General features: G+C 46.6%; 1 protein-coding gene across 9 annotated transcripts in view; it reads left to right on the top strand.

The window, feature by feature from the left end:
- FHAD1 (forkhead associated phosphopeptide binding domain 1) overlaps positions 1 to 14,966 on the top strand; it is a 165,862-nt gene that overhangs the window by 64,768 nt on the left and 86,128 nt on the right. For all 9 annotated transcript variants that reach the window (XR_009730015.1, XM_061383194.1, XM_061383196.1 and 6 more), the window contains 3 exons: positions 29 to 138; positions 3,519 to 3,755; positions 14,362 to 14,485. Coding sequence is in view for 8 of the 9 variants with exons in the window: in XM_061383194.1 (XP_061239178.1) it covers positions 29 to 138; positions 3,519 to 3,755; positions 14,362 to 14,485 (471 nt within the window). In the remaining variant the exon portion in view is untranslated. The remainder of the gene's footprint in view (positions 1 to 28; positions 139 to 3,518; positions 3,756 to 14,361; positions 14,486 to 14,966) is intronic.

Raw genomic sequence — 14,966 nt, 5'->3', positions numbered from 1 at the left:
TGCATTCTCTGTCGCCCATGTGTATTAGTGTGGACCAACGCCGTGGATCTGTCAGACCAACCAGTGGCTGAGGAAATTCCTGGGGCAGGATCCGCCAGAGAGATGTTTGTGGATCATGACTTGGCCCAGCAGGAGAAGGTGAGGGATCTTGGGGAGGACAGAGCTGCAGTAGCAGGAGGGACCCACGGAGGGCTTGCCACTGCCTCTTGCTCTTTGTGACTCTAGAAGTGCCTTTTTTTTTTTTTTTTTTTTTGACTACTTCCAAGAAATCACCTCTTGCTCCCAAGACATTCAGCCAAAAGTCTGGTTACTGCTCATTTTGTCCCAAACAGCATCTACCACTGCAAGGTACTGAGCCCCTCCTGTGTGCTGGGCCATGTCCTGTGCACTTGACATTTCCTTGGCTTGTTAATCCTTATCATCTTCAGGATAGATTTTATCTCCCTCACTTTGCAGATGAGGAAACCGAAGCTCAGAGAGGTTAAGTAACTTGTTTAAGGTTGCCCAGGGTAAGGAGCAGTGTTAAGACTCAAACCTAGGTCTGGTTAACTTCCCAGCGGGTACTTCTAACACACACATAGTAATCACTTGGTCAGCTTCGAGTGATGGAACAGTGATCATGGATAAATACATTTCTGGCAGGAAGAACTGAACACTGAAGTCAGGGAGGCCCGAGCAAAGAAAGAGACTCATTAAAGAATTAGGGAGGTTCAAAGAAGGAGAAGAGGTGAATTCAAACCATCCTGGGAAGGACCCGGGTTGATTTCTCCCCTCTTACACATGACCTGAAAATTATTCTAAAAGAAGCAGTCTGCAATATCTCGCTTTCGTCAAAGGCCAGGGCCTGGGCCTGCAGCAATTCTCGGAGTCTGTGAGGAACAGAACTACCTGGGGTCTTTGTCAGACATGGAATCCAAACTTCAGGAGGTAGGGGATTCCGACAAAGGTGTCCTGAGACAAGACTGTAAGAATTGTTGCAGGGAGGTGAGAAGCCAGGCTTGGATTCTGTATTTCTTGCTATGTAACAAGCCACCCCTAAAGCTTAGGGGCTTAAAACAGCAACTCATTATTCCCCAGAATCTCCAGATTGACCTGGAAGTTTCCTTTGCTCCTGTCCCCTGACCTCACTCACTAGACTGCAGTCAGCCCACGACCTGGCCCAGCCGGTGGTCTCCCTGATGGCCTCCTTCCCAGGACTGGAGCCTCAGCCAGGATGCCTGGACTGGTGCCCCCTTTCTGTTTGTGGTTTTTCATCATAGCACAGTGCTCTCAGGGTTCCCAGGGGCTGGAACACAAGCTCACAGCCTGTAAGAACTTGCCTGGGGATTGTGCAGCCACACCTCCATTACCTTCTGTTGGTTAAAGAAGTCCCAGGGCCAGCCTACACTTAGAGGGCAGGAAAATAGGCTAGATGGCAAAGCTGCAAAGTGTTTGTAGCCATTTTTCAAACTGCCTCCATTTTTAAATTGGAAATATAGTGCAACCACGGTTATAATTTTTTTCTATTTATAAGCCATTTATGCCCTGACTTGCCAGGACTCCTTCAGGTGACAGTAAAGAAATTAGCTTGGTGGAGGGGGAAGCATTTATTGGCTCCTCTTATTGGAATATTTAAAGGGCTTCTAGCTTCAGGTATGGCTAGATCCAGGAGCTTGAATCTTGTCATCAGAACACTTCCTACCACCAATCTCTCCTCTCTGTTTCCTTCAGAGTCTGGCTTTCTGCATAAGGCCAGTTTTGTGTGTTGAAAAAGGCAAACTCAGGCAAACAAGCCTCTAAATGTAAGGTCTGTGGTCCAAAAGGAGGCACGAGATCCTCGCCCTCTGTAACCGACATGTGAAATCTTAAACTTTGATTGACCAGCTTGGGTCACATGCACCGGGCTCCCTCCAGGAAGGGCACGGGGGGCTGGGGGGGTGGCGCTCACCAGGAAGACAGAACCCACACCAGTCCACCGCCCTCTGCAAACTTATATTTCAGCACCAACACAGGGCCTGGTATATAGTGGCTGCCCAGAGAGTGTTTGTTGCATGAAAAATAAATAAGCACCTGGCTGATCATAATAGGATGAAAGTAGGGGGCAGATTTCCCAGGAGCAGGTAATCTGTTTGGTACTCTCTCTTGAAATTTTGCCACCAGCATTTACAGGGACCCAGAGGAAGACCTGGAGAAGGAAATGGCAACCCACTCCAGTGTTCTTGCCTGGAGAATCCCATGGACAGAGAAGCCTGGTAAGCTGCAGTCCATGGGGTCACGCAGAGTCAGACACGACTGAAGCGACTTAGCAGCAGCAGCAGCAGAGGAAGACCCTTGGCAGCAGCTGGCAATGTCAGACAAGCTTCCTCCTGACTAAGATCCTGTCCTTCCCCAGGTCATAGAGCTGGAAGGTCTTGAGGCCAACTGGACAAGCTCCCCCGGGAATGAGCCAGCCTGGAAATTGCCTCTTTACCTCTTTTTGTGTCTGCCTTTGAAAAGGCATCTGGTGAATTCTTTTTTTCCCAGTTTTCTTGACATTTTGTTGATAACTGCTGGTGAGAAGCTTGGGGGATTTTTTTTTTCCTTCCACTTTTGGAAAACCTAACAAATTCTTTTGTTAGAACTTTTTCTTTGGAGAGATGGAAGACACAGTTAATTACACCTGTGGGTGAAGTCTGCCGGCGATGTTGCTTTTCCAGCCCAAAGTTTACACCAGCCCGCACAAATAATCACCATTCCCGTCTCATTTACTTCCCAGATCCAGTGACCTGGAAAAAAAATTCTTAAATGAATTGCCAGAGAGGCAGGAAGTACTAGAAGAGAGGAAAGGGAAAATAAATATTTCAGAATGTATTAAATGTTTTAAGTTTTAAAAAAAAAAATAGCCCTCGTTATAAGTAGAATGTGATTGAACAGAATCTTGATTTCCTAGTTACCTTTCCTAGGTCCCCAGTGTGCTAGGCTGAATATTATAAATAAAAAATGATAAACTTTCCAGCAACAAAAGTTCCCAAGTGGGATGGTTATTCTTAATGTGAAAGGATAATTCTCAGTAGTTTCAGTACCTGTGAGCTATAGACATCCACTCGTGTGTGCAGGCTAAGTCGCTTCAGTCGTGTCTGACCCTTTGCAACCCCATGGACTGTAGCTCACCAGGCTTCTCTGTCCATGGCATTCTCCAGGCAAGAATACTGGAGTGGGTTGCCATGCCCTCCTCCAGGGGATCTTCCCGACCTAGGGGTCAAACCCACATCTCTTCTATCTCCTGCATTGGCAGGCGAGTACTTTACCACTAGCACCAGCTGAGAAGCCGAGACATCCATTACAGATATCGATATACAAGGACATCATTTCAACCAAATTCTTGACTCTTTGAGGTTTTCTCAAATGACAGAGATAGCCTTGAGAATCTGCCTTGTCCTTCCCTGCCTGCCCTCACCTTCCCAGAGAATGATACCATATTTTTCCTATATTTTTTTCAGTGGGCTCAGCCTTACACGCAGACCCACACCCACTAAACTTCCCATCTGGCCTCCACCCAGGATGAAATAATTCTGCTGCTGGGAAAAGAAGTCAGCCGTCTATCGGATTTCGAACTCGAATCCAAATACAAAGATGCCGTGATCGCGAACCTTCAGAACGAAGTGGCCCACCTGAGCCAGAAGCTGTCAGAAACAGCCACCTCCAGACAGAAGGCGAGGGTGGTCCCACCCAAGCTCCAGGTTCTGGAGGAAGACGATGATGGCCAACAGAGAGAAATCGAGAACTTGAAAAGCCAGGTAGGGGGAGGAGGGGTGTGGGACGGATTGGGAGGTTGGGATTGGCATACACACACTCTTAATTGTTGTTTGGTTGCTAAGTCATGTCCGACTCTTATGCGACCCCATGAACAATAGCCCACCAGGCTCCTCTGTCCATGAGATTTTCCAGGCAAGAACACTGGAGTGGGTTGCCATTTCCTTCTCCAGGGGCATGTCCCCAACCCAGGGATGGAAACTGCAGCTCCTGCCTTGGCAGGATTCTTTACCACTGAGTCACCAGGGAAGCCCCACACTCTTAATACCATGTATAAAATAGATGACTCATGAGAACCTACTGTATTGCACAGGGAACCCTACTCAATGCTCTGTGGTGAAATAAATGGGAAGGAAGTCGAAAAAAGAAGGGATATATGTGTATATATAACTGATTCACTTTGCTGTGCAGCAGAAACTAACACAACATTCTAAAGCAACTATACTTTAATGACAATTAATTAAAAAAAAAAGAAAAACTAGGTAGGGGTTGAAGACAAGGGGTCAGAGCCTTAGGGTGGTGACTCAGGGTGATGGCTCTCAGGTGCAGCCTCAGGGAGCACCAAGGGTATCCACCCGGATAGTTGGAAACGGGTGGTCAGCACAGATGGTGGAGAAGAGCACAGATCCAGGGAGGAGAGACTTGGTACGTTCCTAGCCTGCTAAGAACAATACTATTAATACCTTTGATTAAGTGCCTTCTTCAGTCATGTCCGACTCTGCAACTCTATGGACTGAGGCCTGCCAGGCTCCTCTGTCCATGGGATTCCTCAGGCAAGGAGACTGGAGTGGATTGCCATACCCTACTCTAGGGAATCTTCCTGACCCAGGGATCGAACCCTGGTCTCTTACGTCTCCTGCCTTGGCAGGCAGGTTCTTCACCACTAGCACCATCTGGGAAGCCCCTGACCACACATATGATTCTACAGATGAGGAGACCCAGGTAGGCTCGGAGATACCCAGGAACTTGTTACAGCTTTCGCAGTAAATGAGAGGGGGCTGTGTGACTTGAGCTCCCCTCTGCCCCTTCCACCCAGCTCTGTGGCTTTAGTGACCACCTCTCATGCTCACCTGGCCCCAGCCAGAGAGGACTGGAGATGGGGAGAAGGAACCTCCAAGTGTTCCAAACACCAAGGCCTTTATTAAAAAAAAAGAAAAACCAGGTAGGGGTTGAAGACAAGGGGTCAGAGCCTTAGGGTGGTGACTCAGGGTGATGGCTCTCAGGTGGAGCCTCAGGGTGCACCCTGAGAGCACCCTGAAGGCAGCTGCTGCTTCATTTATGGAGAATTTCACCCAAAATTCTCCACCCAGGATGCCTGGATTTATAGTCAAGTTCCTTTCTCTTGAAACTAGATCCAAAAAAAAAAAAATTTTTTTTAAGGAATGACTTTAGGCCATTGATCTTGTACACAAATTATATCTCAACATATGTGAAAGTAGCTCAGTTCTGACTCTCCCCACGGACCATACAGTCCGTGGAACTCTCTAGGCCAGAATACTGGAGTGAGTAGCCCTTCTCTTCTCCGGGGGATCTTCCCAACCCAGGAATGAAACCGGGGTCTCCTGCATTGCAGGTGGATTCTTTACCAACTGAGCCACCAGGGAAGCCCATATCTCAGCATCGTTGATAAGAAAAAGAAATGGGCCCCTGATGAATTTTGGCCTCAGTGCGTAATTCTGCTTAAAGCCATAGCCACGTTTGGGGCCTCGGTTCCCTGATTCTCTGTTTACTGCCTTCCCCTTCTGTAACCGATTCTAGGTGCGCAGTTTCAGTCCTAGAAATGGTGCCCTAGAAAGGAGTATGGGGAACCTAGGAGATTCTATCAGGAGACTGTCAGCTCCATGAAGGCAAAGGTTGGTCCTAGTAACCTTCCAAAACTCTGATAGGTCCGTGTCTGTTCTTCATCCAGCCATTCATTCATTCAAATCAGTATTTGCGGGGGCCACCCCTGTGTCATGCTGTCTTCCAGGTTCTGTGAATTCCGCAGAAACAAGGAAGACATGATCCTTCCCCCTGTTTTGTTCTAGTGAGGGGGACAGAATAAACCAGAAAACAGGATAGATGTTCTAGTATTTCAATGAAGCAGTGACTCTCTTTTGAACCTATTTTTGAAGAAAACACTGAAAGCAGCAAGTCCTTCAGGAACCCCTGCTGCAAACAGCTACCGTGACGTGTAACTGATGCACTGAGGAGTACCTTCTCTCTAGCTGAACCCAATTTTGCTGAAATATCCTTTTCAGTTATCCTCCCATTTCAGAGCTTTCCTGACTTAATGTCACAGGCACATGGACAAGACTGAATTATTCTCATATATCTTTTTTTTTTTCAGTTGAAACATATTTGACATATAATATTATAGAATTTCCACATATCTTTGAATATCAGCCAGTCACAATTTGAGTATTATTTAAAGTGGCTGATGATATCTAGAGGGAAAAAATTTTTTTTACAAAGATATTATCTAGAAATAATTACACTGATTCATCATCCTGTTACCTCCTCCACCTCTGGAGTTTTACTTATAACTGAAGGAGAATATTTTGTAACAAGACATCTATGAACCGGAGGCTGCCCTGGTTTGAACTCAAATCGAGTTGCATCCACTCACGTTTCAGCTTCTTCAATATTCTACTGCCTGCAGAACATTCAGCCAGAAGCAGAAGCCGCATGGCTGGTTGATTTATCGTTCTGATTACCGTATGCATTCTCCTTAGTCCCTGAAAGCGTGTACATAATGACTTGCTCTCAAAGATCTTCGATCCCCTAGAAATATCGCTAGAAAATTCTTACCTGCATGTGTTCTTATACGCCTGTGCTAATTAGAAACCAAATTAGTATCTTGAAACAGTCACTCCTCCTGGCACTATTAATTTTCTTATGATTCTGGGCCCATTTTATTACATAGTGTAACAGACATTAAACATCTTGGAATTTATGCCAATTACAGACAACATGGATATTTGTTTTGGTAGTAAAAGTAACAAAGAGGTTTGAAACACTCTTTTTTTTTTTTGGCTAAGCTGGGCCTTCGTTGTGTGTGTAGGCTTTCTCTTAACTGCGGAGCACAGGCTCGTAGTTCCTTGACCCGGGATCAAACCCACGTCCCCTACATGGGAAGGTGAACTGTCAACCACTGGGCCACCAGGGAAGTCCCTTGAAGACTCTTGAGTTTGTCAGCAATCCAAAATCCTAAAACTCTGACACTTAAAATGAAATATTTTAAATCTGTCAAAAGCACTGGAGTCTTTAGAGGGGAACGTATGTTTTCCCTTCTGGAAGTTTGTCTCTGTGTGTTCTTCCTTATGCAAATAAACCCATTAAGCTGAGAAGAGCTAGAAACAGTTTGCTTAAGTGTTCCAAGTACCTTTTATGGGAAAGCTGCATTCCACCACCACCACTACCCACCCTCTTTCATCTCCTCAGTAAGAGATGAAAGAATTTTTTTCACTCAAAGTCCAAAGCACAAACATGCAAAAGTATAGCCTTGGGGAGGCTGGTGGGCAGAGTGGCCTGTGTCGCCCACCACCACCACTCATAGAAGGTGGTCATGTACAAATGTGAGATTTGGACCGTAAAGAAAGCGAGCACTGAAGAATTGATGCTTTAGAAATGTGGTTTGGAGAAGACTCTTAAGAGTCCCTTGGACAGCAAGGAGATCCAGATCCAATCCTAAAGGAAATCAACTCTGAATATTCATTGGAAGGACTGATGCTGAAGCTGAAGCTCTAGTACTCTGGCCACCTGATGCAAAGAGCCAACTCACTGTAAAAGACCCTGATGCTAGGAAAGATTGAAGGCCAAAGGAGAAAGGGGCAACAGAGGATGAAATGGTTAGATAGCATCACTGACTCAATGGACATTAATTTGAGGAAACTCTGGGAGATGGTGGAGGACAGAAGAGTCTGGCATGCTACAGTCCATGGGATTCCAAAGAGTCGGACACAACTGAACAACTGAACAATAGCCTGGGAGATGTTGGGGGCCAGAGTGGCCTGTGTCCCCTCCCCACCCCGCCCCCGCCACCTTCTAGAGTAGACCTGTCCCAATAATGTTTCAGATGCCCCAGGGGATAAGTATCTATAACCATCATAAATGTCATAGACTCTCACCCATGGTGGTGCATGAAACGAGAAAGAAAACTTGTGAGACCTTGACACTTCCGCTAATTCTCTGAGAGTAAGAATAACAAGATTTTCAGGCACAGAAACCAGGACCAAAGGCTGTGAGCGCCATCTGGTGGCAAGGTCACCACAGTTCAGTTCAGTCGCTCAGTCGTCTCTGGACTCTTTGCGACCCCATGAATCACAGCACTCCAGGCCTCCCTGTCCATCACCAACTCCCGGAGTTCACTCAGACTCACATCCATCGAGTCAGTGATGCCATCCAGCCATCTCATCCTCTGTCGTCCCCTTCTCCTCCTGCCCCCAATCCCTCCCAGCATCAGAGTCTTCCAATGAGTCAAGTCTTCGCATGAGGTGGCCAAAGTACTGGAGTTTCAGCTTTAACATCATCCCTTCCAAAGAAATCCCAGGGCTGATCTCCTTCTGAATGGACTGGTTGGATCTCCTTGCAGTCCAAGGGACTCTCAAGAGTCTTCTCCAACACCACAGTTCAAAAGCATCAATTCTTCGGCTCTCAGCTTTCTTCACAGTCCAACTCTCACATCCATACATGACCACTGGAAAAACCATAGCCTTGACTAGACGGACCTTTGATGGCTAAGTAACGTCTCTGCTTTTGAATATGCTATCTAGGTTGGTCATAACTTTTCTTCCAAGGAGTAAGCGTCTTTTAATTTCATGGCTGCAGTCACCATCTGCAGTGGTTTTGGAGCCCAAAAAATAAAGTCTGACACTGTTTCCACTGTTTCCCCATCTATTTCCCATGAAGTGATGGGACCAGATGCCATGATCTTCGTTTTCTGAATGTTGACTTTTAAGCCAACTTTTTCACTCTCCTATTTCACCTTCATCAAGAGGCTTTTTAGTTCCTCTTCACTTTCTGCCATAAGGGTGGTGTCATCTGCATATCTGAGGTTATTGATATTTCTCCCGGCAGTCTTGATTCCAGCTTGTGCTTCTTCCAGTCCAGCGTTTCTCATGATGTACTCTGCATATAAGTTAAATAAGCAGGGTGACAATATACAGTCTTAACATACTCCTTTTCCTATTTGGAACCAGTCTGTTGTTCCACGTCCAGTTCTAACTGTTGCTTCCTGACCTGCATACAGATTTCTCAAGAGGCAGGTCAGGTGATCTGGTATTCCCACCTCTTTCAGAATTTTCCACAGTTTATTGTGATCCACACAGTCAAAGGCTTTGGCATAGTCAATAAAGCAGAAATAGATGTTTTTCTGGAACTCTCTTGCTTTTTCCACGATCCAGCGGATGTTGGCAATTTGGTCTCTGGTTCCTCTGCCTTTTCTAAAACCAGCTTGAACATCTGGAAGTTCACGGTTTACGTATTGCTGAAGCCTGGCTTGGAGAATTTTGAGCATTACTTTACTAGCGTGTGAGATGAGTGCAATTGTGTGGTAGTTTGAGCATTCTTTGGCATTGCCTTTCTTTGGGATTGGAATGAAAACTGACCTTTTCCAGTCCTGTGGCCACTGCCGAGTTTTCCAAATTTGCTAGCATATTGAGTGCAGCACTTTCACAGCATCATCTTTCAGGATTTGAAATAGCTCAACTGGAATTCCATCACCTCCACTAGCTTTGTTCATAGTGATGCTTTCTAAGGCCCACTTGACTTCACTTTCCAGGATGTCTGGCTCTAGGTCAGTGATCACACCATCGTGATTATCTGGGTCATGAAGATCTTTTTTGTACAGTTCTTCTGTGTATTCTTGCCACCTCTTCTTGATATCTTCTGCTTCTGTTAGGTCCATACCATTTCTGTCCTTTATCGAGCTCATCTTTGCATGAAAGTATCTTGGTATCTCTTAATTTTCTTGAAGAGATCTCTAGTCTTTCCCATTCTGTTGTTTTCCTCTGTTTCTTTGCATTAATTGCTGAAGAAGGCTTTCTTATCTCTTCTTGCTGTTCTTTGGAACTCTGCATTCAGATGCTTATATCTTTCCTTTTCTCCTTTGCTTTTTGCTTCTCTTCTTTTCACAGCTATTTGTAAGGCCTCCCCAGACAGCCATTTTGCTTTTTTGCATTTCTTTTCCATGGGGATGGTCTTGATCCCTGTCTCCTGTACAATGTCACGAACCTCAGTCCATAGTTCCTCAGGCACTCTATCTATCAGATCTAGGCCCTTAAATCTATTTCTCACTTCCACTGTATAATCATAAGGGATTTGATTTAGGTCATACCTGAATGGTCTAGTGGTTTTTCCTGCTGCTGCTGCTGCTACTAAGTCGCTTCAGTCGTGTCCGACTCCTCGCGACCCCATAGACAGAAGCCCACCAGGCTCCCCGTCCCTGAGATTCTCCAGGCAAGAACACTGGAGTGGGTTGCCATTTCCTTCTCCAATGCATGAAAGTGAAAAGTGAAAGTGAAGTTGCTCAGTCGTGTCTGACCCTACTTTCTTCAATTTCAGTCTGAATTTGGCAATAAGGAGTTCAGCTCCTTATTGCCAAATCACAGTCAGCTCCTGGTCTTGTTTTTGTTGACTGTATAGAGCTTCTCCATCTTTGGCTGCAAAGAATATAATCAGTCTGATTTCGGTGTTGACCATCTGGTGATGTCCATGTGTAGAGTCTTCCCTTGTGTTGTTGGAAAAGGGTGTTTGCTATGACCAGTGCATTTTCTTGGCAAAACTCTATTAGTCTTTGCCCTGCTTCATTCCGTATTCCAAGGCCAAATTTGCCTATTACTCCAGGTTTTCTTGACTTCCTACTTTTGCATTCCAGTCCCCTATAATGAAAAGGACATCTTTTTTGGGTGTTAGTTCTAAAAGGTCTTGTAGGTCTTCATAGAACCATTCAACTTCAGCTTCTTCAGCGTTACTGGTTGGGTCATAGACTTGGATTACTGTGATATTGAATGGTTTGCCTTGGAAACAAACAGAAATCATTCTGTCATTTTTGAGATTGCAACCAAGTACTGCATTTCGAACTCTTTTGTTGACCATGATGGCTACTCCATTTCTTCTGAGGGATTCCTGCCTGCACTAGTAGATATAATGGTCATCTGAGTTAAATTCACCACACCGTTGCCCAAATACCTGGGCATGCCCGCCCCTTCCCCCAAGTCTCTTTTTTTTTTTTTTTAATGTGAAGCCTGCAGCCTGGTCTGACAGTAAACAGGGAAATTCTTGTATTTTCTCTTTTTTTTAAGATTATTTTTATTTAAGATGTTGAGTCACTATTTACTCTTATAGCAGTTATTTTAAATTTAATACATGTTTTTTAAGTTTAGAAAGCAAGGGGCTTCTAAGAAAAATGCTAAGAAATTATAGTGGGACCAGCAAAGAGATATGGCAAAAATAGTGAAAGTGGTATTTGAATGACTGAAGTTTAAGAACTCTCTTAGGTGGGGTTGCCAGATAAAATAAGGATACCCAATTAAATTTGAATATTAGAATATCTTTTTTAGAGTATGTTCCACATACTGCATGGGACACACAGGAAAATGTTATCTGTCATTTGCATCCTTTTTTTCTCCCCCAAATCCGGCAACCTTACCTTAGGAAAACAAAGAAATTGCATCCTGCTGCTTGTCGCTTCTATTTTGATCTATCAAAACAAGCTAGTTCTCATCTTGTCTACGGACTGTGTGGCATTTCTGGCCCAATAAGCATGTCCCTGTGGGAGAACTGAGTCCTGACGTCTGAAAAATCAAAAGCCGCGAAGGCCCACAGCACACCCTGGGAGGGAAAAGGCCTGGACACTCAGACCAAGCAGTCCGATGAGTCAGATGAAGAGGGAGAGGGTTCTGGCCCACCTCCCTTCCCAGCCTCTCGGGTACCTGTGAGAGGTGGTTCTCTCTTGCAGTAAATGCGGCAGCTACTTTCCAGCCCTTACCAGGGCTGCTTTCCAAGGACATCCTTCCAGGGCCCCTGCCCTGCATATGGATCCCTGGAGAGGGGCTGGCCCTCAAGTGGGTTCTGAGCCAGGGACTTCCAGAGTTCTTGGAGCAGCCAGCCCATGGTCATCCCACCCATGATTCCTGTATTTCCTCCTAATAACAACCACAGCAGTGTTAAAGTGAGCCTGAGCAAGACTTACAAATGCACACAAAGATTCCCAACTCCTTTCCCCAGAGACAGACAAGGGAAGCTGAAGCTAAAACACACCATGGGTAGTCAGCTGAGAGGACCGTGACACCTCATCCCTCTATGCTGTGTGCCAGGCATAATCTGATTACTTGCACACATGACTAATTTGTTAAGATACTTCTAACAGGGATTTCCTGGTGGTCCAGTGGTTAAGACTCCAAGCTCCTGAAGCAGAGGGCACGGGTTTGATCCCTGGTTGGGAAACGAAGATCCGACATGCCGCAAAGCAAGGACTGGGGAAAAAAACTATACTTCTAGCAATCCTATCAGACTGGGACTGCCATCACCCCATGTACAGACTGAAAATAAAATACGGTGTCTTCCTGTGTTCACAGGGCCCGTAACAGGCAGAAACAGGACTTGAAGCCTACAGTCTGGCTCCCAAGTCCACGCTATGCTTTAGAGCCTCCAACTTTTCATGCTGCTTCCTAGGGCCACCTGGAAAAGTGGAAACGGGCCCCTAGAGGCTGGGTTTGAATCCTTCTCCGCCTCTGACCAGCCCCGTGATCCTGAGCAGGGGACTTTACCTCTCCCAGTCTCAGTCTGCCCTCTTGCAAATGGGAAGCCTGCTGGGAACATCAGCCTTCGGCAATGCTGTGAGGAGTATCCATGTAGCATGTGCACATGAGTTGTGTAAACTCCGGAGTGTTGTATAAGCGATTTGCTGTTCTCATTAAACGAAATTCATTATATAATGAATATATATTCATTATATATATTCAGTATATATTGAAGAGATGACAGACCCCATCTCTTGGGGGCTTCCCAGTGGTAAAGAATCTGCCTGCCAATGCAGGGGACATAGGAGACATGGGCTTGATCCCTGAGTTGGGAAGAACCCCTGGAATAGGAAATGGCAACCCACTCCAGTGTTCTTGCCTGGGAAATCCCGTGGATGGAGGAGCCTGGCGGGCTACAGTCCCTGGGGTCACAGAAGAGTCGAACGTGACTGAGCACACACAACACCCTCCTGTCTCTTGAATTTCACTCTGCATACAGTCAGTGCTGGATGATTCAGCACCAACGGCTGGCCTGTTTATGGCTAAAAGGCCACAGATGGTGATCTCGGAGAGGCAACAGTGAGCGGTGGCTTGAAGCAAGGTCTTAGTTCCCTGCCCTGGAACTGAACCTGGGATAAAAACCAGGACTCCTAGCCACTGGACCATCAACAGCTAGAGGCTAGAAGCAAATCTCCCCTGGCTCTTGCTCCCATTGAAAAATGCATTTCTTGTGGAGGCAAAAACTGTAAAAAAAGAAAAACAGGTACAAAGTTAACTGTTTCGGACACAGCAGGACAACTGCAAGAGCACAAAGAGAAACAGTTTGTTTCATTAAGACGGAGATGCACACCCGGGGAGAAACGGTATGGGCGTCCCTTCAGTGAGGAGGAGCCCAGGGCAGATGTGGTGAAATCATGTGTATAGGGCGATTCTTTCAAGTCTTTGTTGTTGTTGTTCAGTGGCTCAGTCTTGTGGAATTTGTTCAAACTCAGGTCCATCGAGTCGGTGATGCCATCCAACCATCTCGCCCTCTGTCGTCCCCTTCTCCTCCTGCCGTCAATCTTTTCCCAGCATCAGGGTCTTCTCTAGTGAGTCGGCTCTTTGCATTATGTGGCCACCCATCCAGTGGGTCTTTGTTTACCTTTGGCCAATTAAATGGTTTCTTTTTCCACATGAGACCTACCCTAGGATCCTCCCCAACATGTGTGCGCAGCTTTTTCCCAAGGTAGATTCCAGCCCAGCAGCCAATGAGGGATGGGGCTTGACATCACGTATTATGGGATGGTGACCCCTCCTTTGGTATCCCCAAAGAGCCTTTCTGCACATGTGCAGCGACTCCCTTGCCCCAAGGATGGGAAATACGTGACCTCTTGGTCTTGTACTCAAACAAGGTTTTGCTCCTGTCTGTGCCCGACATAACTGATGTGTCCACAGGAGGCAAAGTCCAGCCATTTACCCTGTTCCTGTCGTCGTTTCCATCTCACAGTGCAAACAGGAGGCTGGTTGTAAATGCCTAACCTGGAGCCCACCTACCTCCTGTCTTGGGAAATGTAAACAGAAGGCTGGTTGTAAGTATCCAGCCTGAAGCCCATCTGCCTCCTGCCTCAGTCACAGGAAGGGATCCAGGGCAAGGGCACCTGAGCCCCTGGGTGACCACAAAGGTAAGGTTTGTGTCTTGATGATATAGGACACGGTGGTCACTGAAGATAGGCACCCTCCCATCTCTCCCACCAGTTATAACTGAAAAGCTTGGTTTCCCCAACACCCCAACCCAAGATCAACCCGACTCTTTTTGTCCAGCCCTGGAGAAGCGTGTCCTGCAAAGCCGGCTGACCCCCCTCTGACTGTGTGTTGCCTGTTCCCACAGATCAGTGCCCTGCAGCAAGGCTACAGCCAGGTGCTGTGCCAAACCCTGTCTGAGAGGAACCTGGAAATCACGTCCCTGAAGAACCAGGGTGAGAACTTGAGGAGGGATAATGCCATCACTTCAGGTGAGGTCCTTCTGGATTTGCTCCTGAGAACTGCCTCCCTCCCCCTGCAGACATCACCAATCTATCACTGCACCTGCCTCCCTCCCCCCACAGACATCACCAGTCTATCACTGCACCTGCCTCCCTCCCCCCACAGACATCACCAGTCTATCACTGCACCTGCCTCCCTCCCCCTGCAGACATCACCAATCTACCACAGCACCTGTGCCCGTGACCTGGGTGCAGCCTCAGGGATCTCAGCAACCCACCAGGCCACCAGTGTCAGTGAGTTAGAATTCTCCCTCAGTGCAGATTTCTTGCCACCTACTTCCTAGGGCAGGGCCTGATAAATACTGGAGAGAATGTTGTATCTTGACCAGGCTTCCCAAGTGGCTGCTGCTGCTGCTAAGTCACTTCAGTCTTGTCTGACTCTGTGCGACCCCATAGACAGCAGCCCACCAGGCTCCCCCATCCCTGGGATTCTCCAGGCAAGAACACTGAA

Source organism: Bos javanicus, chromosome 16 (assembly GCF_032452875.1).
Source record: "Bos javanicus breed banteng chromosome 16, ARS-OSU_banteng_1.0, whole genome shotgun sequence".
NCBI classification, from domain to species: Eukaryota; Metazoa; Chordata; class Mammalia; order Artiodactyla; family Bovidae; genus Bos; species Bos javanicus.
This window is presented reverse-complemented; position numbering and strand designations above follow the sequence as displayed.